We start from the raw sequence: 27,170 nt of genomic DNA on the forward strand, positions 1-27,170 counted from the left end.
ACGGTGCATTTCTCGGCTTTTAAAAAACCGCTATGCGTCGCCAGGTGTTTCATTAGATTTGATGCTTTAGGGTGATACTGTGCAAAGGAGGTTATCCTTTGCACAGTATCACCTTAAAGCACTTGTTGCAGGCTGCTGAGTTTGCTGTGGAGTACAGCCAGACTTTTGCCCGCTTCGCCTTGGGCATTTTTAATCTGTAGCTCTGCTCTAAAAGATCGTACGTACCTGGGCCCGCCTACTATCCTTGGAAACGTAAAATGATTGGCTAGAATCCAAAGTGTCTGACATCTCAGGGAAAAAAAAGCACCGAAATAAAGCACCAAAATGTGCGCTGCTTTTCGGTCTGGTTACTACCGTTTATGTCAGAACGATACCGGTACCCATCCCTACTGGCAGCTGCCAGTGTTACCCCTCAGCCTGCATGTAGATGCACCTATGGCATCACTTTGAAAGTCCTAGATGACATCCTCCTTGATATATTGTGTTCACAGGATGTGAGTTCACTGAATTTGGAACTCAAATTTTCAGTAGATGCACCAATGGTATCAATTTCAAAACACATTATCATACGTCGCCTTGATCTCAGGTTATCGCATTCACAAACTTCAGTGTCCACGCTATTCATCCAACTCCCTGGTGGGGTGATGACAAAAGGATTTTAAGTGTGCCTTATAGTGTGGAAAATACGTTATACAGAAGAAAAGAATAGATCGCGATATATATCGTTACCGCACATGCTTCAAATTATATCGCGATATGAATTTTAGGCCATATCGCCCAGCCCTAGTGGCGTCTTCTTAAAGGCTAGAAGCCAAAAGAGAAAGGCAGAGAAGATGCTAAACTGCTTTTGCCAACTTCAAAATGCTCTATGTGAGTGGAGGAAGGCATCAATTAGGACTGAAAAAAATATTGTCACCCCGTCCTGGTAAATATTTGCAAATAGTTACAGTCAATTCCTTTTTCTGAAAATCCTTCTGAACACAGTGATTCAGTAATTATTTATATTACAATATAGAAATTGACATGTTTGTATGGAATGCTATTACTACAGAAAAAAATAATAGAAGTGAAATCTCAGATATATTGCTATGGTTAGGGTTTTTTTCTCAGTAGGGATTTCTGTCACACTTCTTAGATACTTACCGCAGAATACAGTGACGACGTGCTGGAAACCAAAGACAGTGAGGAGCCATGGACTGTAAGACACAGAGACGGTGCACATGAGTAAACAAAGACTTTTAAGGTAAAACGTGGATATTTGTCCTTTAACTGTCTTCACCTTGTGACTCAGTTTGCAATACTTATATTATTAGAAATTATTTGGCTGATTGGTCAGCAGCTCTTATGCTTACTTATTCAGAAAATGTAAAGTGAAAAATTGCAATCAGTTGTGGGACTAAAAAAAAAAAACAATTTAAAATGCTGACCAGAACAGAGACCTATCAGCAATGCTGGTATCAAAGCACTTGATAGCTGGTGGGACTTTGCTTTGTTGAAAGTGACAGTAAAAACTGTTTTCACTGTTTTAGCTTTTTTGTGAGGAATTGGGTTTGTTCTGGACAGTCCGTCGAGAATGAGTGTGTGTCTCACCTTCATCAGTGCTGTCTCTGAAGGACCCAGAGCGGCTGATGGCACGTGGTCGTTCCTCCAGAGAGGTTGCGCTGCCACCCAGTGGGTGACCCTCTCCATACAGGTCAAAGGAGTCCTGGGTGGGGATACTGTTGGAGCGGCTCATGCTGCTGCTGCCTGGTGGCAGGTTATACTGACTGATGTTGGTGGGGCTCACTGCACAGAGCAAAACATATACATCTACCATGTTATATTTTCACGTGCGTTTCAGTCATCAATCATTCATGCAGGCACTAAAAACCTACTTATAACAAGTTGTTAAATAATAATCACCTCAGATTATTTATTTATGCACTGAAGAATGCTTTAATTAATTACAGATCATATCACAAGGATCCTTTTTGTGCTCATATGTCTATCATAGCCTTTGTTGATACGATATACACATTTTAGGCACAATAGGTTTTTTCCTTTTGACTCACAGAGGTTGGAGTAGTGGTATTTTCCTGTGGTGGTGCAAGAGGCTCCAGGAGGAGACAGAGGGGACTGGCTGCCAGTATCCTGAAGACCTCCTGTTGAATGGGACCTCAACCACTCCTTCCCTTCTTCATGAGATGTCTGCCTGGAGGAGGTAGGGTATCTGAAACCCACAAAACACAGTTTAAACTCAAGGCAAGACATTACTTTTTAGTAATGAACTTTATTACTTAAAAGTTCAAGTGATGAAGACGTGTAAACTAATGAAGCTACACAGTAGAAGGATGTGAGCAGATGGCATAAAAATATTAAAAACCATACCACACAGAAGTGGATGTGCATGCATCTACACGCATGCAGTCATTTATGTATAATAACTATATATATTCACAAACACACACACACACACACACACACACACACACACACACACACACACACACACACACACACACACACACACACACACACACACACACACACACACACACACACACACTACTCAGGCTTAAAGCTGCCAAACACACAGACTCTGCTGTTGATCTCCTCTCTCCCAAACTCTAAAGTAATTCAGCAGCAGAAGCCCCCCTTATCGCACACATGACAATCGGCCATATTTAATCCTCTGAGGATGATAATTGAGTTTGCACTCATCTCTTTTCAGCGGCTTCTTCCTTCCAACGCCCCCATTACTACGCTTGTCACATCTGACCCTGCTCTAGTCCTGTGTCTGTGCTCGCTTTTCTCTCCAGCAGCAATTGGGCGTCTAAGATTGCACTGAGTGCTGTCAGACTGCAGCTGGAGTTGAAATGGAACAGACTGAAATATCCAAGGGTCAGTGTTTGAGTCGGTATACTTAGTGCTAATATAATCACAACCAATCCGCTTATTTACAGCGTATGACTAAAGGAGGCAAATCTATTAATCTAAGCTCCCCATGTAGAAAGTCTACAGTTTATAAAAGAGCTATTTGGCATGTTTAAGATGAAAACAGATTGTCATTGCCAATAAAAACGTTAAAGTGAACACTGCAGACCGCACTGAGGCAAAAAAGGCAAAAGCGTCGTGCGAGATCAGATGGTTTTAGGCTCCATATAGCACGAGCGTCAAATGCTCGAAAAATGAAAGAACACCCAGCATGCCCCATCCGACACCTCTCCAGCAGTACTCTATAATTGGCTGGAAAGGCTGTTCCCTGTATCAGTTGTGCCACTGTGATGAATAGGTCATGGTGCTTCAGTTTCCGTCCACTCAGTTACAGCTAAATTCAAAACATTCATTCTATACTCGCCTCAGCTAACAGAGCAAATGTTATCGGAAAGTTTAAGCCATTTTTGGAAGCCGAGAAAGAACTCAGTGGCTGCGTTTGCCACATTTCTAACTTTGCATGAGATGAGTGTAGGATTAGGATGAGCACAGAGAAGCAGACAAGCAGACAGATGGAAAAACACACTGCTCCCTCATCATCCCAGATAGCATTCATAGTATGTTAGAGATTTTTTTTTTTATGCATCAATTCAAAGAAGTCAAAATCTAATTTGAGCTCCAGAGTTTGTTACATAATTGCATGATAAACAGAAGGGAAAAAACTCTAAAAGTTGAAAGAGAAAAAATCCACAACTAGACTCAAATATGAGTTCCCTATATATTTAGTCAAATGTAAACAGACTGTATGTGAAAAGATGGACATAGTTTATTGGGCTAAAAAAAGGAGGTTTTCAAACGACATTATTCCTAGGCAGCGGGGGTTGACTCCTCAAGATGAAAACAAGACTGTGGGAAAACAATGCTTGTGACCTCAATAAACATTTTCCTGGTGAGTTAGGCTCTGTAGTTTAAAGTCTTAATAAACACAACAGGATATTCATTTGTAAATTATGGATGATAAAGCAGGTCATGCTTTATTAGTGTCTCAAGGGAATTAACCATCCATTTAGGTGAGATTATGGTGGCGATGTTTGCTTTTTATCAACAGCCTTTGATCAGTGCTTGACTTAAGTGCTAATATAATCAGAACCAATCTGCTTGTATCACTAAAGGAGTCACACACTGTAAATCTGCAGTTCATAAAAGAGCTATTAAGCATACTTAGGATGTAAACAGATGGTGTAAACATAAATGTTTACGCTCATTTTTTTTTTAATATCGACTCTCAGTTTTTATTTAATCTTCAAAAAGTTTTTATTGAGCAGTAGTTTTTCATTGACCCACATCCTTATCAAACCTGTGTACTTTATCATTATCACCTCAGCCTAATTATACATAATTCTGAACATGAACTGATGGAGAGTGGTTGAAAAACTAGTTAATAATTTTTATCGATTCATTTATCTAATAATTTAAAGCAGGGGTGTCCAACTCCAGGCCTCAAGGGTCGGTGTCCTGCAGGTTTTAGATATCACCCTGGGTCAACACACCTGAATCAAATGATTCGTTCATCACCATTTAGCCATTTAGGTCATTTACCCATTTAAATCAGCTGCCACCGCCTTTGAGGCTTGGAGTTGGACACCCCTGCTTTAAAGTAAATATTTTACTGTTTATTGATGACTTTTACCTGGGAAACACTGCTATGGATTGTGCAAATAATGACACATGAAAAACAACACGGAAAGCCTGACATTAGAATGCAGATGCATGTATGCATGTGATCTACATGGAATGTGGCTGCAAATGTGTTGTACCTCAGTCCTTTTTTGGGAAGTGTGTTTCTGTCAAGTGGCATGCTGTTAAAACACAGAGGATGAGCAAATTAGATGAACACCTGTAAACATTTGTTTTGTGATACACAAGAAAAAGAACTGGTCACATTTTACAAACTTGACTTTTGACATACACAAAGATGCACACAATGGAAAATCCATTAAGACATTACTAATGCACCTCAGTGCAAAAGACTACGTGGATAAAACAGGCAGAATTGAGATTGTTTCATTTTTGAGACAGCTGAACTAGTGAGGGGAAATAAATGTGTTTGCTGCTTCTATGCTCTATGATGTAATTCATGCAAAGTGTGTGGACAAAAAAATGGAAAGGCCTTTATAGAGGCTACACGTAGGAATGGGTGTCAGAAATGATCTACTGTGGTATTTTTTCTGTCATGGCTTTGGACTGTGAAACTATCAGGACTGTTAAATGTCTTTAATGCTAATTGCTATCCTTATAGTACTTTGAGACAATAACTACTGATTGAACTAGCAGATATGTGAAATTTAGGAGTAGAGGAGGTATTATTTATTTATTTTCTATAGTATCAAAACCATGCCAGAAAAAGAAACTTAAATTGAACCAAACTGTTTTGTGAATGAATGATTTCTTTCTGTTATTCATCTGTATTGTATGTCTACATCTTAGGATAGGGAGATAAACGTTTTGTCTCTGTTCTCAAATGAAACAATGAATACGATTCTTCCCAATCGTATTCCCTGTTACTCACCCCTCAGACAGGGTGGACTTGACACTGCCGGTTCGTGTAACCTTGGGCCCATGGTGGCCCAGCGGCATATCAATGGACTCAGAGCTGGTGTGCAGACTGGTCATGCTTTGGCAGCTCAGTGTGTCCTTGCTGCCAGCAGATGAGCTACAGGCAGGCCAGGGCCGAGCGTTGGAGGGCAGGGAGAGGCCAGAGGCTGGGCTGGAGGCCGGGGAGTCGGTGCACATGTCTGGGGTTTTACCATACAGAGGGCTGCTGCCACCGCTCAGGCCGCCAGCGCTGCCCAGGCTCCCAGTGCCAGAGGAAGGCGAGTCCAGACTGGCTTGTCTCGCCAGTGTGCCGTGCGGGCTGCCCAGTATTGAGGGGCACTTGCCAGAGTCGGGCGTGCCAGGAGAGCTGGCCTTGCTGCTAGCTTTGGTACCAAACAATCTGAGGGCAGAGAGGTGGGTGCAATCATTTAGAAATGCTCAAAAGACAAGTGATGAGCATCTGCAAGATCCTTACTGGAAAATTTAAGGACTCTGGTATACTTCGGGTGTGACAAGTGCAGTGATCTCACTGGTCAAACATTACAAAGAAAACTACTACAATGGTCACAAGAAACCCATTTTAGGATAGTGGAAAGCAGCTTTTATAAACATCCCCTTGCTTTGCTGTAGCAACAACTTTATATAACAGATAAAAAATATTAAGCACATTTTACAATACATTTCTCCCTGGCAGCGAACTCGACCTCGGCTAGATGTGAACCCTCAGTGATTTACACTGACACATCTGCTTCACAGCTTCGCCGTTTCAACCCTGTGACTTTAAATAACCTAATCTGTTAGGCCACTCAACCCTGTTTGCCTTCTGCATATGCTCAGGCAGCCTGCTACTCTGCTTGTGCCTGTCCCACTCTGTCACCGCAATCACACAATATATAGGTGACACACTCTGGGGGGAAGAAAAAAAGCTATGACATGCAGATGAAACGTGTTGGCTTGACAGATTGGATGGGACGGATGTTTGGACGCGCCTGCCGAATGCATGCTTCTAATGAGTGAGGGACTGGTGTGCAGAGAAAGTCCTGTCTCTTGTCAGTTCTGATAAACACTGCTGGGTTGAATTTGCTGAATGAAAAGCCATCAGACCCTCATCTTCAGGGTAAAGATGTGTTGCATTTGCAGTGACTTATCAGCTACACCAGGGAGCAATCTATGTTATGGCACCCCTTAGCTATGCAGCCAAGTCTACTGACTCTATCAATATTTCCACGGAGGCAATCTAATATGATTTATTAAGTGTCTGATATTCATCTTGCACATCCAAACATATCTAAAATTGATAGAGATGGCATATATTTTAAGTGAAACTTTGACATTATGGATATCTTTTCTCTCCGTTATAGAAACCTGGGGAATAACCTGCAGTGGAAAAGCGTCACTAAACACCACGTATCATAATGGATTAAACTCGCCTAAATTCTGGAGAAGATATGGTGAAAAGATTCAGTCTTTCAATAAAAACTGCCCCAAATTTCCTTGCTGTAAAAGATGCTGCTTTTAACTAACAATCAGGGAATTGAAAAAGAAATGTGATGAAATGCTGGATTCACACAGAAACACAAAGTCAGGGACAAAGACAGAATGAGTGCAGTGTGTGCGTATGGTGTATCAGACCTGCGAAAGGTTGGAGAAGCGATATCGGGGTACTTGGAGCCTGGTTGCCTGAGGCCTGACTGGCCTGTTGAGGTGGAGGTGGGGCTAGACTTTGGGGAGGTGGATAGTCCTGCTGCTGGGTCTTGATCTGACACCGCCACTTTCTCCTTATCGGTCTGGTTGATGGTGATGGGACTAGAGCGTTCTGAGCCCACTTTTCCATCCCTGCGTTTAGTGCCTGTTTGCGTTGTTGCCCCACCAGCTGACTTGCCACTGACATTTGAGTCGATGCTGCTGGAGCTGGAGCGATGCCCACTGCGCCCTGCGGCCACCCCACTGGAGGATTTAGCTGGCCTGGGTAAGGAGCGGTACTGCAGGGTCACTTTCGAGCCACTGCAGCTGAGCAGGATGCCATCATCCTGGGGCTGTGAGCCATCCAGACTGGTCTTCCGCACACCACTGATGCTTGCACCTTTGCTGATGGCAGCTGAAGATTTGGGTGCCTTGCCCAGGGTGGCTGAGCCACTGGCGAGTATCGCACCACTGGAGGTAATTAGCGTGCCAGTGGCACCCTGGATCTTCTTGTAACCAAATGAGCCTGTGGTGGGTGGGCGTGTGATGCCAGAAGGGGGTTTCTTGCCTTCGTCCCCACTACTCCTGCCAGCGTCTGAGGGTGAGCGCTGGATGCCAGATGAGCTCTTGGAAGGCACCTTACCCTTCTCTGAGGCTTTTGCATCATCGGTTTTGCCTGTCAAAGTACACAAATCCAAAAATATCACCAATCATCGCATCATCTGTACTCGGAGTTTACCCTTTGGTGCCATAGAATCAATATATTGGTGCCCACAGCCAGAATCACAGCAATCGTTGCTCATGCTACAGCCAACCAAGTTATCTGAAGCACAACTCGCTGTGTTTAGTAAACATTTAAGATTCAGTCATGTTCATCTTAAATCAACATTATTATTACGACTTCTTCTTCAGCGTCACGTAAGCCCATTAAAGTTATTTTTGCTCTTTCTATAAAGATCACTTTCTGATGTCTGATGTGAAAAACATTCACTAGGAAATCACCTAGATACAATCATTTTTAATGTTCTAATATTAATACCAGTAATACTCGATCAATATATGTTGTAGATTAGGGTTTTTTTTTAAATGGAGTCTCCTTTGTTCAAAAAGTCACATTTTAATTCTGTCCCAGTCTATAATCGCTTTGTATAATTGCTCTACTTCCAAAATCACTTCTAGACAAAGATGGCAGGCTTCCTCTCCTACCTGGTGTTTTCAGGGCAGCGGACGTCCCCTTGGTTCTGGGTGGTGTAATGCCCACCTGGGCTGTCATACCCCTTCTCCATGAGCCTGTTTGGGACATCTGGGCCAGCGCAGCTGCCTTCTGACTGGCGTCCTCATACTGGCCCTGGGTTTGGGAGGATGGGGAAGACGAGGAGGTCTTCCAACGGGAAGAGCCACTGCTAGGATCCATGCTTGCATCCAGCTCCTCCTCTACCTTCTTCAGGTCTTCAGCTCCAGCCCAACTGCTGCTCACCACCTGCTCCGCATGCTTGGATCTGCTTCCTTTCTGGGACTGTGGGGGTTGTCATACAGAGAATCAGGGAGTGCACACAAACTGATAAATAGATGGAAGAATTCAGTAACAAAACTGTAATGCTTCTGGGCTGCAGTTTATACCAGTAAGTCTTAAAAGCATTACCTGATCATCACTGCAGTTCCTTAACAATATTTATAAAGAATGCAAAAAAAAAAAATGCAGTGACAGGAAATGATTGCAAGCAAGTTTTATATCTTGGTTTGTCAACCCTGCCTTAAATGGAAGAAATCAAATAAGTCACAATGCTTTGAAAATTATATGCAATATTTAAACTATTGAAAGGTGACACACTAAAGCAATACAGTCAGCAAAGAGTCAGCAAAAAGAAGTAAGTCTCTGCACAAGCTGAGCAGCGTGGTTTATGTCTGCATGTGAAGTGTTAGCTATCTTTGGAATCTCCCACATCCAGATCTCTGCTTTTGAGGCGCATATGAACGCACCCACACAAACTCAAACACATAGCAGTGACAGCTAGCCTACCGGAACAGATGGTCAGTCTCCCTAGCAACGGTAGAGTCTCTTAAGAGCCCAGTCTGTTAGGTATTTCATGAGGGGCCAAGAATACTTGGCAGAATACGGTGAACGTCTCTGAGGAGAACCGAGCACCGGCCCTCTGTCCACAGTTAATTCCTTGAGCACAAATATAGAAATCAAATTAAGAAAAATAGGAACTGTTCAAACTATAAAACTATACAGTCCTGCTCTCACTATAGCAAGTATGCATACTGCTGTGATTTGGTGCTATTGTTGCAATATTATCAAAGGAAATGTCAAATCACCATAAATCCTCAATCCCACATTGCCCCAATGCAATGCAACACCAAAAAAAATGAAACCCTCCATGCCTGCTTCTTTCACACACTCCACCGCCAGTTTATAATGGGAGCTTATCCCAACGGTAACAAAGCAAGTCAAGTAAGCGTGTAAAATTGTTGGTGTGTGCCTTGATCAAGACATAACACAAAGTTGAAAGAAATGTGAAAGTTTAAATAACAAGATGTGACAAGACATGCAAAGTCGTGATTTTCAAGTTGGTCACGGCAGGAAATGTGTTTTAGTTTGGGAGATAATTACTGTGCAACTAACACTGGTTACTCACAGCTGCTAATTGCTCTATAGGTATCATGACTGAGACTTGATGCTACATGCTCTGTGAGTGCGGCTTTGAACTAAACACTAATCCTACAATAACACCATGGTCACGATGGTAATATGCTTATCATTTATTACATTTAACTAAAACACATGAGGAGGTATTAGTGCATATATTTCATGAGATTATGGGAGAGTAGATGACTATGAGTGCATCCATCCATCTAATTTTTTCCTGCTTATCCAATTCATGGTCATGGGGGTTGATGGGGGGCTGGAGCCTATCCCAGCTGCCATAGGGTGAGAAGCAGGGTACACCCTGTGTGGGCTAACACAGAGAGACAGGCAAGCATTCACACTCACATTCACACCTATGGCCAATTTAGAATCACCAATTAACCTAAACTCCATTAACTTCATGTCTGTGGACTGTGGGAGGAAGTCGGAGAACCCACGCACACACGGGGAGAACAGGCTAACTCCACACAGAAAGGTCCCAACCAGACGGTGGATTCAGACCCAGGACCTAGGCAATAGTGCTAACCACTACACCGCTCACGGCAGTGCTTTCATTCTAATAACTAGATATTAGACAAATATCATCAAAGAAACTAAAACTAACAATGAAAATAATAAAAACTGACCAAGGAAACAATCAAAACTGAACTGAAAAGAGTCAAACAAACTGAAATTACAGTTGAAAATAAATGGGCAAAGCTAAAATAAACAGTTTAATGTGAACCTGTATAATAACTTTGATGCTTAGCAGATGTAACATTAATCAAATTCATCCTGACCTGTGACCATTAATACTAAACCCCCCCAATCATACTATATGTAGCAACTTATAATATTTTTGCCACATAAATAAATGAAAATGAAGCATTATGACATATGGTGGTACTAATGTAAACATTAACATCTGCACCAGAATTTATGGTAATCTCTCTAATTAACAAATGAGTAATTTTGCCTGAACCCATAGAGGCAGAGACATGGAACAGAAGCCTAAAAAAGTCATAGATGATGACGAGCCACAGACAACGTGTGGCTATCCCAGCTGTGAGCCTATTTGAGGCTATCGAATGGTTATTTTTTATGTGCTCACCTGCGCTCCTTTGCTTTTGCGCGATGAGCTGACACAGGAGTATGCAGGTGTGTTCAGATCATCAGTACTGATGTTGTCCAGCGTGTCACTTAGGCCGCTGCTCACTGAGCTGCTGTCGTCCCAGCTACAACAGGAGAGAGAGAACGGACAAAGAAGAAGACAATGGTGAGGCCACAAGAAGAATGAAGTTTTAACCATCCACGATAGCAAATCATTTCCAGTCATCAAACCGCTGTGCTCCTTTAGTGCATAATTTGATATCATGAGTTTTTGAGACTTCCCAGTTTAATTGTTTTCCCCACAAAATGACATTTGTAATGTAATGTAAATTTTTGTGTTTGCAAGCTCAAGCATTATTTGCTACTATCAGACATAATTAATCACCTGCAGTAATAATACATTAGTTTGTATTTGCTTTCACTGAGCTCTTACACACATATATTCAGACAGGCAAACTGAGAGTCGGCCGGCACTATAGATGTGACAGCTCACAGACACATGTACAGTCCTGACAGTCCTCACACACAACAACTGGTTTACATACCAACATATCGAGTCTCATCTGTGTGTGTTTGCCTTTGTGTGTTGGTCTGTGTGTGTTTCGATGACACACCCGTAATTAGCATGACAAATCTAACCAAATAGCTCCAAGACTTTAATTTCTGAAAAAACAAATAAAGATGTACCGAAATGAGTGCTCACACCACATCACCCTATAATATTCAAACAGACAACAATGTCAAGGGGCTTTGATATGTCACAAATGTTCATTTTGTTAAAAAAAAATGATAAAATCAGAATTAAAAACATAAAGAATGAAATTCTGGAAATGGAGAACCCAGAAAGCAGGAGAGGCGGGATAGTAGGAGAGCTGGAGATGTGCAGACATGTGCAGAAGAAGCCCAGAGAAAATGATGGTGCTGTTGAGTCAAAAGCATAAGAGCTGTTATGCTTAAAACATGCATATAACTTGACTTTTGTTCCTTTTAATTGTGTTTTTAGGCATGATAATAAAGAGAGAAACCTACTCTACTCCTGTTTCCCAAACCAAGGTGTACAAAAACACAGTGCCTGAGTGTAGGCACTAAATATTAATCGGTGGTGTATATTCACTTGACACCTGTAATGAATTTAGCGGTGAGCAGACACCTAGCAACCCAGTTGTCCACTGGTGCAATGCAAAATTGATTTGGTCTTCTGACAGATTTCAAATGAGCAACATTTATCTTCACAGCCCAAATCTGACCAGGCCCCTGACTCATAATGTCTGCAGGAAACTTTAGGTGAAACAATCTGTAATGAGATCAACATTTCTAGAAATTTAGGCTGGAAAAAAACCTGCCCCATGTAAAAAGAAATATTTCTATAAAAAAGCACAAAAGCAAACATCAAAAGTAGGGCTGGGCTATATCATACCGTTCACGGTAATACCGGTGTAATTTTGGGCAACGATAGGAAAATGAAATATCGCGATAGAATATGGGTAAAACGCGCATGCGCAGTGCCTAGGTTTACATACGCACATGGCGGCGACGCAGAATGAGAAGAGCGAACACGGATCGTTAAATGAAACGGATGAACCAGAATTGGTTTGTAAAAATGCTGCAACTTCAGTGGTGTGGAACTGGTTTGGCTTTCGTCCGTCAGATACACAACAAAGCACTATTTTTGGTAGCGCATGCTAGCGGGCCGTCGTTATTACCGTGTTGTTTGGAAAATACAGCACACTTAAAATCAATCCTTTGATATTTTTTTTTCTTTTTTTTTTTTTTTTTTCTAAATGACATCAGAAACAGCAGTATGCGACATTACGTGATGGCAGAGCTTCAGTTCATCCTTTGTCATTTTTTTTTTTTTTTTTTTTTAAATAAATAGGACAGGGGGAATGAATGAGAGAAAGAGGGGGAGAGAAAGAAAGAAAACCAAAGGGGAGAAGAGACGGTGAGAGGGGGGGGGAAGAGAGAGAGAAAAAAAAAGAACTCCTGGGTCACCTGTATGGAGAAAAAAAAAAAGATCTGTAATGATCTGCTAGGGAGTGTGGGGGGGCCACAGCCCCGTCCTCCAGGGTGTGAAGCGGGTATGGAGGAGATCAAAACTCCAGACATCCAGAGGCCCCCAGAACACAAGAGACCATGGAAGACCAACAGAGGGGCAGCCGCGCCACTGATATTTTTTTTTCTGAAAATCGACAGTGCCCCTTATAATCCCGTGTGCCTTATGCATGAATTCTGGTTGTGTTTACTGACCTCGAAACGATTTTATGTACACGGCGCTCGAAAATCTGTCAAATGTTTTAGTACGACTTTGCTAAGCTACGAACCCGCACCGCTTGATGGATTGCCGGAGCATTACGGCTATATTAGGCAGGAGCCTCGCGGAGTGATATGTATGATATGTACTGTGCTTCAACATAATATTACCATATTGTGTGTGTGTGTAACCTCTTTTTAAGTTGTGGATATTATACATGGTTATGCTGAGGATATGTCGGCCAATTTCCACTGGAAATACCTTTTGGTTAAAATGTCAGCAAGGAATTTGCACTGTAAATTTTTTATATAACTTCAATGCACATAAAAAAACAGCTGCTTGTTTAAGTGAAAATACATTAATGGGGTTTTTTGCACTAAAGTTGTGGAGTTGTAAAGTATTTTGTCTAGTGTCAATTATATCGTCAATTATATCGTCAGTTATATCGTTATCGCAAATTTTAAAATTTATATCGTGATAGATATTTTTGGTCATATCGCCCTGCTCTAATCAAAAGCCAATTTCTTATTCTGTCATTCTAATTTTTTATTCTGAGATTTCATTTTCCTTCAACTCAAAGCCATTATTGGAAAAACGTCTCAGAGATGGAGGAATAAAGCACAGCAGAAGCTTGTCGCACAAAAAATAAATGCTATCCCAGCTGTCAGTCTGAGCTTTTCAGTCGTGTATCTCCAGCTTTAGAGGAGCTATTCAACAAAAAAGAAGCTGCTGTTGAGCACTGAGAGTGAGCTTCTAATATCAAACACAAGTCAAACCAAGTGTTGCACTCAGTGTGTTTCTGCACATGCCAGACTTTTACAAACAAAGCTTGATCAATGGCAGTGAAACATGCCTGGCTTGCTTTGCTTTAATCTTTTCCTCTTAAGCTGATACTGCGGCTTACCTTTCACTGGATGAGTGTCCAGGGTAACTGTACAGGTTTGTTCTGGTTTTAAGATGCATTTAAAATTTTGGTGGTGACAGGCTGCCAGGTCACCTTCATGATCTGATTTAAAGTTACCCCTTTGCTCAGCACAGCTTGTCTCACAAACTACAAAAGTGACAGGGGGAGTTACGCCGCACACTGCTGCTTCCTGTGAGACCAGCCTTCCTCAGCGTGACAGACAACAGGGGCAGATGGAGTCTAACTTAAACCTCCAAATGAACTTGGGAGCCCTCCAAAATAAAACCCCCGCCAAAAAAACATTTTTGTTAGCAGAAACACAGAAAGATGTCTTTTATGTCTAATTAAACTTAAAATTATTGATATGAAAAGCTGAACATTAAATTCTATTTTTAAGACAGGATAAGCAGAGATCAAAGACAGATGGTTTTGCACACCAAAAATCATTCAAGCTTATTTTAAAACGTCTCTGTTTACACACTGTTAGCAGTTTGGAATTTCCTCCAAACTGAGATTAACTGGACTCGATAAATCAAGTGCTGAGCAGTTACAAAATGCAAATGAGGGAATGGTGAAACAGCAGTGGGAAACTATCATCATAATAAGTAAGCAAAGGCAGATGGCAGTGAAAAAGCTCACTGACTTCAAAATAAGACTTATTTTGCACTGGTCCCCTGGTAACAACAGATTGCCCTTTCATTCTTTGGTGGCCTCTCTAATGTAAAATTAAAAATCATCTTTGTGAAGAATTTTTCTGAACGGTCGGGGAACGACTGAATGACTTTTTACATAATTAACTCTGAATCATGCTGAATTATTGCTGCATGCATAACTACAAAATGCAGATGATCAATATCTTTATCATTCACTTCTTTAACAATCCATCTTCAACCAATTTATGTTAAACAGTATAATGAGCAATGGCAGCATCTTTCTTTAGTGAGACAGTGTTGCTAATGTTGGTGCTATATTTGGAGAAAAATTGAGAATTCTTGGAATAAACAAGATGATATTTTGGGATTCTAATCACACAAAATATACTGAACAAAACAAAGGAAAATAAGTTCCAGATATCTCAGCACAAATTCAGGTAACAGCTGAGCACCGGTATTGATCAGCTCCCACATATCCTGCACAGAGCTCAGAGAAGACTCCTATTACTGGAGCTTCAGTGTTAGTTGAGCTCAGTGAACAGTAATGGATTACTGGTCTTGGTTTGTGTGATTTGGCTGGGGACTGCTGCAGAGCAGCATCCACGCTCTGTGGAACTTCCTGGGATAAAGTGTTGATAATACAAAAAGAAAACAACAATACATTCTCCTCCTCCGCTTTAGAGCCTGGCTGACTGTAAGGGGCTGAATATTTTATCAGGATGACTCCCTGAAACTGGCAGAACTCTGATTAACCAAGCTCCTCCTCTCAGACTTGCACGTCACAGCATCTCCTACTGGAGAGAGTGGTATCCTTAAAAATGGCACAGACGAACTCAGTAACCCAACAGCAGGAGGCAGGCGGGCCGGACTTCTGTGTCATAGCTTCTTAAATTAACAATAAGTCACAATGTACAGAACAGACTACTCGAGTGGAGATACTGGCTTCTCTCCCTTATTTCAAAAGCAAGGCAGTAAAATGAGAAGATGGTGTGAATCAAGTCATAGTGTGAAAACATGCGACTTCCCTCGTGATGCTGTGACGTCTCCAGCTGTAATGTCCTACATAGTGCAACTTGTTATAAGTCAGTATAGGACAGATTCAGTGGTATCGAGCTGTAAGGTAACTAGTGCTATAAAAAGGTTTGGCCCATTTTTAAGTCCCCGGGACCTGCTGGGGAAATCTCAGCATGGAAAATCTACAAAAAAGGACGTTAACAAGGCACCTGCTGACCCAAAAGGAGCTTGAGTAAAAAGTGCTCATGAGCTAAAGACAGCTACCTGCTGGACTGATGTTTTTATTTCACTGCAGATTCTATTGTAAATCTTTGATTTTCGCAAGGTGCCTCCATGCTGTGAATGCATTGAAGGGCTCCATTCAACCATGCAAACATCATCTCATGCAATATTCAATACAGCTGGTCTTGTTCCTTCCACAGCCCAGAGGAGAAATGCTATTAGCGACGTGAGCAAAGGCTAGCACTCGGGATTACACTTTATCTTGGTGATAAGCGTGATTTTGACGAGTACTTTAATAAATATTTGGAGGCGGTAGTACTGAAAAGTATTAAATTGGTATCGTACAGATGAAAGAATGAAACATTTCCTCAGAGGACCTCTTATGTAACAAATCAGGAAAGAAAAACACGTAAGTTTGTCACATTGAACACATTTAAGTGTGTTCATTTTTATGTTTTCAGCTAAAAGAAAGATTTGTCAAAAGAAAAAAACAACACTAAGACAGTCATTTAAATGACGAGGATAAACAGGAAATTGAAGTGACATGAACACAATGATTACCTCAGACGACCAAACAATAAAAAACATTCAGAGATAATAATCAAACCTGATGAGCAGCATTTTAATTTAGTCTAAAACAGTGGAGTGGATTGTCTTTGAAACAGTAAATACCTCTTAGGACAAATGTAGAGACTTAAATAATGTAAATGGAAAGCACTCATTTGCATAGAGACTAATCCAAATTAATGCCACTGAGCTCCTGCAGTAAGACTTAAAAAAAAAAACCATTAAAAAATGCAAGTCATAGACTTGAAATGATTTGCAAGCAATAGGCTCATTTTCTCCTCGGATGGAGTTCTTACAGAGCCGAGCTATCAGAACAAACTGTACAATATGACGGTGCTCAAAACACACGACAGTGTTCACAGGTTCAAAACAGAGCTTGGGTATAGAGCAGTTTCCAGCTTTGCCATCAACTTACCTCCCATGGGTTGGGTGCTGTCTGTTGTTTTATCAAAGAAGAGTTCTACTTTGTTCAATACCACGCCTACACTACCAAGAGGCAAAACCCCACCTAGCAGAGAAGCTAGGAGCTGTGGCTCGACTGGGAGTCAAGAGAGAAAATGGAAACAAGAGAGAGAGAGAGAGGAGCAAAGGAGTCACTCAGTCTTCCACTTTTACCCACTGCTACTGCCAGCTCCCCCTCCTCTCTCTTCGTCTCCCCTCCCAACCAGGATGGGCCTCTGCCAGCCAAGGAGTGCCAGGAAGACATGTCGTCAGCAGGGGGTTACTAAGGGTTAATTAAATGACGATGACAATGCAGAATAGAGTCAAATCAAAGAGGAAGGTCTATTCTGGGGAGCAGAATTTGTTCTGTCTTTGGTAAAAGCCTCTGACTGGAAGTGACCTCATGAATAATGCGTGAGATGCTCAGCAACGACTGTCCACGCAGCGTTGCGTTGGGATATAATTAGACAGATTCACGACTCCCCTCTTTGATTCTTAGGCAAAGAAAAACTATAGAGCTTATTTCTTTTCACCAGTGAACTTCCATTCACGTAGTTTTGTTTTGCTGAACACTTGATTAGAAAAGCTTCCAAGACATCACCGACATAATGAGCCATGGGGTTTAACCATTTTCTTTGGATTTCCCGTTCAATGCTAACGCTAAGCATTCCATTTCGTCTTTTAATTTTAACTGAAGATTGGTCTCTGATGGCAGAAATGTACTTTATCAGGGAGAAGTAAAAGTGAACTGGATGCTGGTTGCTGTGTTGGGAAAGAGAAGTCAAGCAGCATTTACTTAAAATAAGAAATGTCCCAGAAAAAAAGCAAACAAACTTAACAATCAGACCCAGCACTGACTGTGGAATCGAATTCACCTCGACACAACTCAATTAAAGGAAGGAGCAGGGTGACCTTGGAGGGATGGGCTGGAAATATGTCTGCTGCTAAGCAGTGAGCCAGCAGGACAACAGCAGTGCCTGGCCTGACTGGTTAATGTGTCCAGACGTCCTACTGCAATGCAGTCAAAGACAACAACAAAGTCTTTAGCTGTTCAGCACCGTAGGGTTTACAGCAGGCTAATACATCCCAGCAGGGGTTTGTTCAAGTCTATGGCAAGCTGCTGGCAAATGCAAACAAATAACCCGCATAAGCCACAGTTGGTCCAACCACCAGCCTCCTCCTCCTCCACTGGCCTGAAGCTGGAAACTTCACTAAAATATGATTTAAAGCTCCATACAAACAAATACAGTACGGCATGTGACGGTAAGTCAGCAGCATTTTTGTATTTTCTGAAGAAAATGTGAGCAATAAACTACAAAAGCATACTGTTAAGAAATGTTTGGGTTTTGGACTGACACTAGACAAAACACACCAACTAAAACACATCACCTCAGTTCATTGGAAACACCCCAGACCAAATAATCAGTAAAATTACACTGATAATAATCAAGAGCATCATGGGAGACCTCCAAAGTCTGTTCCTCATCTCTTCTGTAGGATGACATTAGAGGCCTATTTAACAGCTCCGTGCATAATCTATGATGCTGGTTTGCTTAGGTACCAGGATGATAAATTTAGCCATGTGAGGATTTGATTGGATAAAATGGAGGAGTCCATCTGTGAGGAGAAAAAAGGGACATCAGACTTACTGCCAGATTCAGAGCAGGTGGTGAGGGATCTTAATCTCTACATCAACAATGGGTGAGCATCCAGTCTCTCAGATGTCTTACTCTCAGCCCTCTACTTCTGCACCATGCAGCACAGATTACATCACTATAAATTTAACATATTTCTTTAGTTTGTAAATATCACTCAACTTCCAAATAGGGAGGCATCGGAAGCTTATTCACCATCCAGCACAAGTAACAGGAACTGTTTCTTTTTTCTGTAGGCTAGCAGTCAGGTTGCTAGCACAAGGAAACACACAATGGATGAAGATATACCAAAAGTTCAATTTCATTCCAGAAATCCCATTAAAATGTGGCTGTTAATGAATTATTCTGTATGCGTGAAGCTTAGCAGCACTTTAGAAACCTGTGTATCTTTACTGTTTAAGGGTGAGGTTTTAATTATAAATTATAATGTGGATTAAAGTAATTCTTATGATTTTCAGCATATGTAACCTTTGACATTATTTGCAGGCGGGGACCCTAACATCTGAACCTATTTCTTTTTTTAAGATCCTATTCACTCAATATTTAAAAGTGCCCTGAAAAATATATGGGACCCTCAGATTTAATTGTATTTATTATTAAACACAGAAAGTTCAGAAATCAAGGGGAGAAGCAGCTTGACTGTCAGGACTTCAGGCTTTGTCTATAAAAATAATGCTGTTAAAAATATACTATGTATGGTTTTACTGCAAATGACCAAACTGTATGTTGTGTAACCACAGTCCACCTATTTTGACTGACTGTAGGTGGAGATGCTGCGTCTGTACCAACGTTGACACCAAACCTAGTTTTGAGAATGACGCATGGATATTTCAGAAATGTTATTTTCTGAGCTGTACTGTGGGAAATGAAGGCATCAACAAAAGAGTAATGCCACCTAGTACTCATTACAATGACACTGAACTCACACAGCAAATAAAAGCAAGGAAAAAAAGGTGTGTTTTAAATGAGCCCTAGAAGCAGCAGGGCATCGGTGGGTCACACAGCCACCGTCTGCTCTGTCTGACAGGTGACTTGGCAAACCAAACCTAGCATCCTCTGCACTTCTGAAACAGAAAATCCTTTGTATTCCTGGGATTACAGCAGTAAAACTTGATAGACAGTGGCAGCACAGTGTCAGCTCTCCAAAGCCCCTTAGCTGAGGTTTGCATCTGACCAGCTCTGATCTCTGCGTTTCACCAGAATAAACAATCAGCCGCTGACACACAATCGTGTGGAGACAGACTTGACATGGTTTGCCACAATTAAGGACTAAAAACGTAACTAGTTAGTACAACAGTCACCCGGAATGATAAAGACTAAACAGTCAGCATTTTATTTAGATATTTAGATTTGTTGATTTTCTTCTCTATCAGATGGTTAAAAGCAGAATTATGTATTGAATCTGGAGTCTGATGATACCTAATTTGGGACACAAACAGTAATAGGTTTAAAGGCTTTGTAAATGCTGTTTTGCTGTAATTATACCGCAACACTCGTCATTTAACAAGATTACGATTTCATAATCCACAACAGAGTCAGGCTCCATGGCAGTAAAGTGAATTAACAATGACAGCAGCTTTGTTGATTCTTATCTTCACTAACTCATTAGGCCTGTCAGATGATGAATGGAGTCATATGCTTGGAAATATTTAACCAAATGAATTGATGAACCCGAGGCAAATGCCCCTGTGGTCCATTCTTCCTAAAATCTATCCAACATTACCTTGTAATCCACCTATTTACAACAGACCGACTGTTGAACAAATCTGGATTGGCCGAAAAGTCTAAACTCAAAAATGCAATTAAACATTTCTTAAATCGATCCTCTTAAACAACACGAGACACCCCGGAAAGGAACGAATAAATCTGATGCTGTCACTTCAAGTTCTGTTTTTTCTTTTTTAGTTTCATCACAAATCTCTTCTGAAAAACATGCAGACAATTCAGTGTTTTGAACAAATTCCCAATCCAAGTAAACTCTCAGTGGAACATGGTCCGCATCAACAGTCAAATAAGCTGCTTGCTTCTCTTTTGTAAACATGGCACTTTAACTAGAGAAACTTATTCAATTAAAAGTTTTAAAATCAGCAGAGCGTTAACACTCGAAACACATTTGGACCATTGCTGGTAATGGATGAAATTTCTTTCTTTCTAATACAGCTCTAAATCACTGTACAGGTAAAATCAATGGCTCTCCTTCCTTTTTTCTTCCTGAGTTGTATTACATCTATTCAAACATGTGGGTTACGGTACAGCTGGACACACACAAATAAGCATTTAAGGAACACCTACATGGAGTCTCTATTATTGGTGTTGAATGTCACAGGAACCTCACACTGTCATCATAAAATTAGTTATCAACACAGCCTGTGAATGCCTGGTTACCACACAGGCATTTGCATCAAGAATCCAAAAACTGTCCTCATCTGTGACATCTTCTGAGCGTACGTAACACACTGTTACAGGACATGATTCTCTCATGCCACTTCATGTCAGTGTAATGTGAGTCAGCACTGTGTCGTCACAGTTTTTCATAAGTCAAATCACTCAGACCTAAGATCACTAAAAGTCTAGAAAAACTGCATGAACAGAAAGTAAGAAAGTGCATACACCATACCCTGAGAGAAGAAAAAGTAAAGGAAATAAAGGATTCATGATTGCATGTTAACTGTCCCCTCCTAAACTGATCACATAATTTACTTATGATGGACAGACATCAATTGCAATACACACCAGAGCTCAGCATCATCTGATGCAAATCAGAACTATTTTGTCAAATTATACCATGGGAAAGGGTAATAATAGCTCATAAATCATTTTATGCTTTTTGCTTTTGCTCTTATGTCTGATGAAGAATAAGACCAAAAGGGCGGGTGACTGAATCAGCCACTCCCCCCAGCCTTAATCACTTTCAGTCCCAGGCAGGTATGGATGCTCAGATGACCCAGATGAACTGAAGCAGAACTTGACCATATGGGACGTATCATCAATGAGAGAAATAGACAGGGCAAGCCTGACCTCACTCAGTAATATCCCTTCATCCTTGTCACCCACAAGTCCACGCTGATGAGGCCAGGTGGATAGTTCACCTCCGTATGGAACCAGGGGCATCTCCAGTGCGTCCCTGCTGCCACTTAACTAACCAAAAGATGAACCCCTGTGCACGCTAATTGTCTTCAATCAAGTTGAAACATTTCTATATTTAAATATCGTATTAATTAGTAATGGCAGGAACATACTTCCTTAAAGGGCCTAACTCCTCTATGAGGTATCAGCACATTTAAATTCTAATACATGACTGAACATTTATAGGATAGTGAGGGTTTAGCAGGAGTATATTTAATCAGGCCTATCTTTATGCTATGGTGTTTTCACATTAATTGTAGTTATAGCCAGGAGTTGAAACTGATTTAGCATTTTCAGTTGAGGAGTAACCAAATTTGATAAGCAGTTTCACAAGTAAGAGTTAACTTCCATGTGCTGCAGCATGGAGTTGTCAGTGATGGCATGGAGATGCTTGGTGATCTTTCACATGAACATCATGCACATTTTCTGCACCCATACAACAGAATACATGAAAGACATTGAGGTCAATCCATCAAACGATGTCCACGTGGATATAAAACAGGAAACGTGATATTCAAATAAATTCTGAAACCTTTTCACTGGATAAAATTGGAATGATGTTCTATGTTTGATCAGTTTAATCGGTTTTCATGATCTCTGGAATTAAGAATTTACTAACGGTTTGCTAAATTAATTCAGGTATAAATGTATTTGGTTAATTAGTGACCAGGCTTAATGTCTATTTGGTACAATTCTCATCAGTAATTGGAAAAGAGAGCTTTTCATCTAGTGTATATCTGGCATTTTGAACAGGTCTATTCTAAATATTATTTTGATTTAACTTCTGATTTTTACCTATTAGAATTGTAGTTTAAACATGTTCTTTTTTGTTTAAGTCTCAGTGAAATGAAAATACATTTTTTAAAGTGTTCATACTTCCTGGATGCTGGATACTTTCTTCTTTTATCTCGTGCTATAGGCTATGCTATATACAGTAGCATAGGCCTATTCAGACCTAGTTTTATCCTTGAGATCTTTCTCCTTCTGCTGGTCTAACAGCACAGGTATACAAGGAGGCTAACAGTTAGTCTTCTCCAGCATCATCGCACTAGTTCAACAACCAAATCTGCAGGAAATTAATATCCTTTTTTATCCATGTTTAAACTGAAATATCATTATGAAACATTATGCCTTTGGACCACTTTTCTAAGGGTAATCAATCATCATACTATAAAGATTTTATGTATGTGTGTTCCTTATTTCCCCCTAGATGAGAAGACCGATCTTGATCAAAGTTTGCATAAGGAAAATTCAATATCTAAATCACATATCACACATATTTTACACAAATTCCACAGTCACATATATTTGTACATTTGACAGATCAGCTGAGTATACATTGGAAGATCAAATACACATATTTGACTGTGAGGAAAAGTGGAACCCAGAAACAGTTTTGAGGTGCAGTTAGGAGGTGAGGGGTCAGTTCAGGGTAAGACTTATGGGATGTGTGTGGGTAAGCAATAGTGTGTGTGTATATAAAGAAAGACATGTGTACATGTGTGCTGGTGTATATGTGTTGGGAACATAGATAAGACCAGGATTCAATGGTACTCCTAAAGTCAGAAATGTCATGTCCATCTTGCATTTAGCAGCATGTGCTTCCTGAAGTTCCACACAGAAAAGTTATTATTGCCATACACACACACAGATACACACACACACACATGCACACACAACACACTTATATCAGTGCCAAAGAATAGGAAACAGGAGGAAAACGGAGCGTCCAAAAACAGGGAAACTTTCCCTCGAGCATCTTTGAATGAAGAGATGGCTAATTAGAGTCTGGTTGTGTGGGCCACAATTTGCCCATTTTTGAGAGGAAATATATCTGTATGCAAGCATCTGCACAAGTGAGGGCACATTTGCATGAACATACACACAGTTGGTTACTCAAATCAGTGATAAAGCATGTCCCAATTATCACAATTTGTTAAGTTTAGCCGGTGTGCACTGAGGTGGAAATACTGAAAAGGACAAATGTCTGAAAAACTGACAGTTGCCAGAAGACTTTAGAAAGCTTAGATAGCAGAAGCTTTGAGACGCTCCAGTTTCAGGTGCAATACAAATATATTCTTCCTAAGCGGTGCCCCTGGAAGAGATCAATGAGAGAGACTTATATAATGACTGCGTTTGTCATTGGTAGTAAAAAAACCTTCTCCTCTAAATCTCTTCACTGCTTACGACAGCAAAGACAAGTAGAGCGGCTTCTCTGCGACTGTCACTGCTACGCGGAGTGACAGGCCGAATCCTGCTGCTCAGCAGCACACACGGCATATGGAGAAGTCTGTACATGCACACAAACACACATACACCCACACCTAAATACACTTAAATGTAGTACACCAACAAGCTTTCTTTTGTGAAGCATGGACAACACAACCACAGCACACTTTCAACACATATAAACTTGTCTCCAAGCCCCCGAAGCTTTAGACAACCAAAAAACGCAGAGCCAGCTGCCACAGTCCAGCTGCGAGAAAGAGATGGCAACACACTCGAGCCACCGGGATGCTAAAAGAGAAGCCCTGTTACTTATTCATGTCTCTACTGAGAGCGGGGAGCCTGCTGGTGTCAAAACACTCTCTTTGGGCGTCTTTTCTTGACAGCAGAGCCATGAGCATGTGCTCATCTATGTTGTATAACAAGAAGGTATTTTTAGGCAGGTGCTTTTAGCCAAGGCTAAACTCAGCATTGTTTTGAAGCAGACTGATCAGAAGAGGGATCTGAGCTTTTGTCATTCAGCTGTTTTCGAGCAGATGGTTGGCTCCAGGGTACTCGGTTCTAGCACAGATGAAATCACTGGAATACTACTTTGCGAATGGATGCCTCTGACAGCCAGTCAAGTTGCAGTTTACGCCTTTTGTCCAAATTTGTCTGACTGTAAAATGTTATTAATTGTCATTAATTAATTCCACAGTGACCTTGACCTTTGACTAAAAAAATCTTCACCTACAGTCCCAATGAATTCTTGTGCTAATCTCAAAGAAATTCTATTAAAGTATTCAGATTATTAGTTTAGTGGGATTGGAATCCACATGCGGAAAACCTGAAATATCTCCAACCACAATGTCACCTGCAGGAAACCATAAAGTTACTATCAAAAGCAGCTGTACGTGTGATGCTTATTGACTTTGTTCTATGACAATTAGGCTCTGTCCTAATACTGAGGATGAAAGCACTCAAAAATAAAACTCCTCTTCTAATCTTTTGTCTTTTTGTAAGACATAGACACACTGGCACAGCTCATTTAAAAAGAAATGGAGATGCGCACATACAGTATCTCATGTCATGACCACTACAGTAAACATTAAGTCCACGTGGTCCTAGTCCCAGATGGTTTCAGTCACCTGCCAGCCATGATGAGTCATTTAGATACATATCCTGAGGGGCTGTGTTGGTTTGGGATAAAAATGCCATGGATGGCAGCCAGGGGAGCCGTTATGGACTGTAAAAAGCACGAAACATAACGAGCCTCGTGGGAACTCAGTTTACGTACACAGACCAACTTCCACTTTCTGCCTCTGAGGAACCCTGTCTACTGCTGCCAGCAGAACTGCGGAGAGAGTAATGTGCATTTTTGTATCCGTGCTCATGCTTGAGGTGGTGTAAAAGACATGAGTGTAAGTGTGTGTCCTTGTGTGTGCAGTTTTCCAATTATTACTTATGACAGAAAGGAAATCCAAAGGAGAAGGACGAGGGGGGGAATTTTAATGGCCACAAATTATTTACCTTGCTGATAAAAAAACCAACGAACAATAAATGCACAGTTATCTCTTGTGAACAAATAATTTGTTCCAAAGTAAACTTACACTATCAAACTATCAGCCAGAGACGGATTAAATCCCAGACTCTAATCTAAGAATTTCTCAAAGTCAAAACCCAATCTCCTCCATAATTGGGATGCTGTGTTAAATGAAAACAGAGTGTAATAGTTTGGAAAATATATTAAATTGAAAATATAATCTGATTAACACTTTGATAATAAATGCAGAAGAAATATTAACAGTCATTCAATGCACTAATTATCACCTAAAATTATGACCAAGCCAAGTAATTTAAGCCAAGTACCGGTATGTTCACCTGGACAAAAGAGCAGTTGGACGGACATTTGAGACAGAAAGGTATCATACACTAGCTGCCAGTTACAGGGCAGGCAGAATTTCATGGATACAGTATGTTCACCTCCTAAGCAGTTATAATCAAGATAGCTGGACATGAAACGTGCGAGATCAAATACTTTCTTGCATTTGTCATTCCTAGAAAGCCAGCTTACACATCTGAGGTAAAAAGTTGTTTAAAGTCAGTGAACAAATTATTTAAACTTGGGCCTCATCCTCTACTCATTTCACTTCAAGCCAAGGGGCTTTATGGAAAAGCACGCTGTACCACAGAGGTAAAGCCAGGCTGAAATGTAGAGCTGAGTGAGAAATGGATTTGCCCCCTGAGTTTCGTCATGTGTCCGTGGGAAGTGACAGCCTAGCTACTGACAATAACACGTGAGAGGCATGCATTTTGTGCATTTTGTGCATTTCAAGTACATGCTTGCCTGCATGTACTTGATTTCATAAAGGAAAAGGAAGGAAGGAATGAAGTAAACAGGGTTCCAGAGTTCAAATTCTTTTCCTTCTGGGAGTCTGTAGCCTGCGGGCATCAATATTTCCTCATTGCCCCTGAGGCCCAAAATGCTACTGCTGACTTTAGTTCAAAAGAGCAGAGCATTTTTGGATTTAAGTCAAGGAAAGGTGAGAGACAGTTTAGGCAAAAATATTTAAATACAGAGATAAAATGCAGGGTGAAGCTGAGCCTTGGCAGTTTGCTTGGTTCATTTTTATTCTTATCCTAAGACATCTTTTTGCCTCAGTGTCAAATCTGATAGGTCAATCGGTTTGAGACTGATGGGGCAGGTTAATCTCCTATTCTGAACCTCTGGTCAGGACTAGTATGTTTTGCCGCTTGGCCAATCACAGATATGATCAAACTCACCTCGGGCTGACTGGCTTGACTGACTGGCTTGTAACAAACAAGCTTGTGAGGCTGAGCACATAACCAAGAAATGGAAAAACTGCCTGGGTTGCAAAACAACTGAATCATATACAGAAAACACACATATTACAAGCAAAATATCACCCGTGTTTCTGCAAGTCATGCGTCATATTGTGTAAATCTGCCTAGTGTAACCATGCACATGTAGCATTAACAGAATCATAATCTTTAAAATCACAGGACTACTAAACGCTGCCACTCATTAAAATCTTGACAGAAGCTGAAGCTGTGACACTGGGAAATGTCACTGCATCAGTCAATTCCCAGCAGTCTCTCTGATGGCTTGTCATCACAATCTTAGCCTGACAGCTTTAAATCGATCGCCAACCCTCCTTCGCCCCTTTAAATCTCTGATGGT

The 27,170-nt window shown here is 40.9% G+C and overlaps 1 protein-coding gene across 11 annotated transcripts in view; it reads right to left on the reverse strand.

Annotated features, from left to right (window-relative positions):
- Window positions 1–27,170, reverse strand: part of nav3 (neuron navigator 3) — a 403,657-nt gene that overhangs the window by 26,178 nt on the left and 350,309 nt on the right. For 10 of the 11 annotated variants that reach the window (XM_080886470.1, XM_080886471.1, XM_080886469.1 and 7 more), the window contains 8 exons: window positions 10,932–11,055; window positions 8,398–8,707; window positions 7,141–7,867; window positions 5,483–5,908; window positions 4,731–4,772; window positions 2,052–2,209; window positions 1,591–1,785; window positions 1,144–1,196 (listed from right to left, as the gene is read on the reverse strand). In XM_080886470.1, the coding sequence (XP_080742596.1) occupies window positions 1,144–1,196; window positions 1,591–1,785; window positions 2,052–2,209; window positions 4,731–4,772; window positions 5,483–5,908; window positions 7,141–7,867; window positions 8,398–8,707; window positions 10,932–11,055 (2,035 nt within the window). The remainder of the gene's footprint in view (window positions 1–1,143; window positions 1,197–1,590; window positions 1,786–2,051; window positions 2,210–4,730; window positions 4,773–5,482; window positions 5,909–7,140; window positions 7,868–8,397; window positions 8,708–10,931; window positions 11,056–27,170) is intronic. The other variant, XM_080886472.1, reaches the window with a different exon arrangement.

This window comes from Rhamphochromis sp. 'chilingali' (assembly GCF_963969265.1).
Source record: "Rhamphochromis sp. 'chilingali' genome assembly, chromosome: 7".
Taxonomy (NCBI): domain Eukaryota; kingdom Metazoa; phylum Chordata; class Actinopteri; order Cichliformes; family Cichlidae; genus Rhamphochromis; species Rhamphochromis sp. 'chilingali'.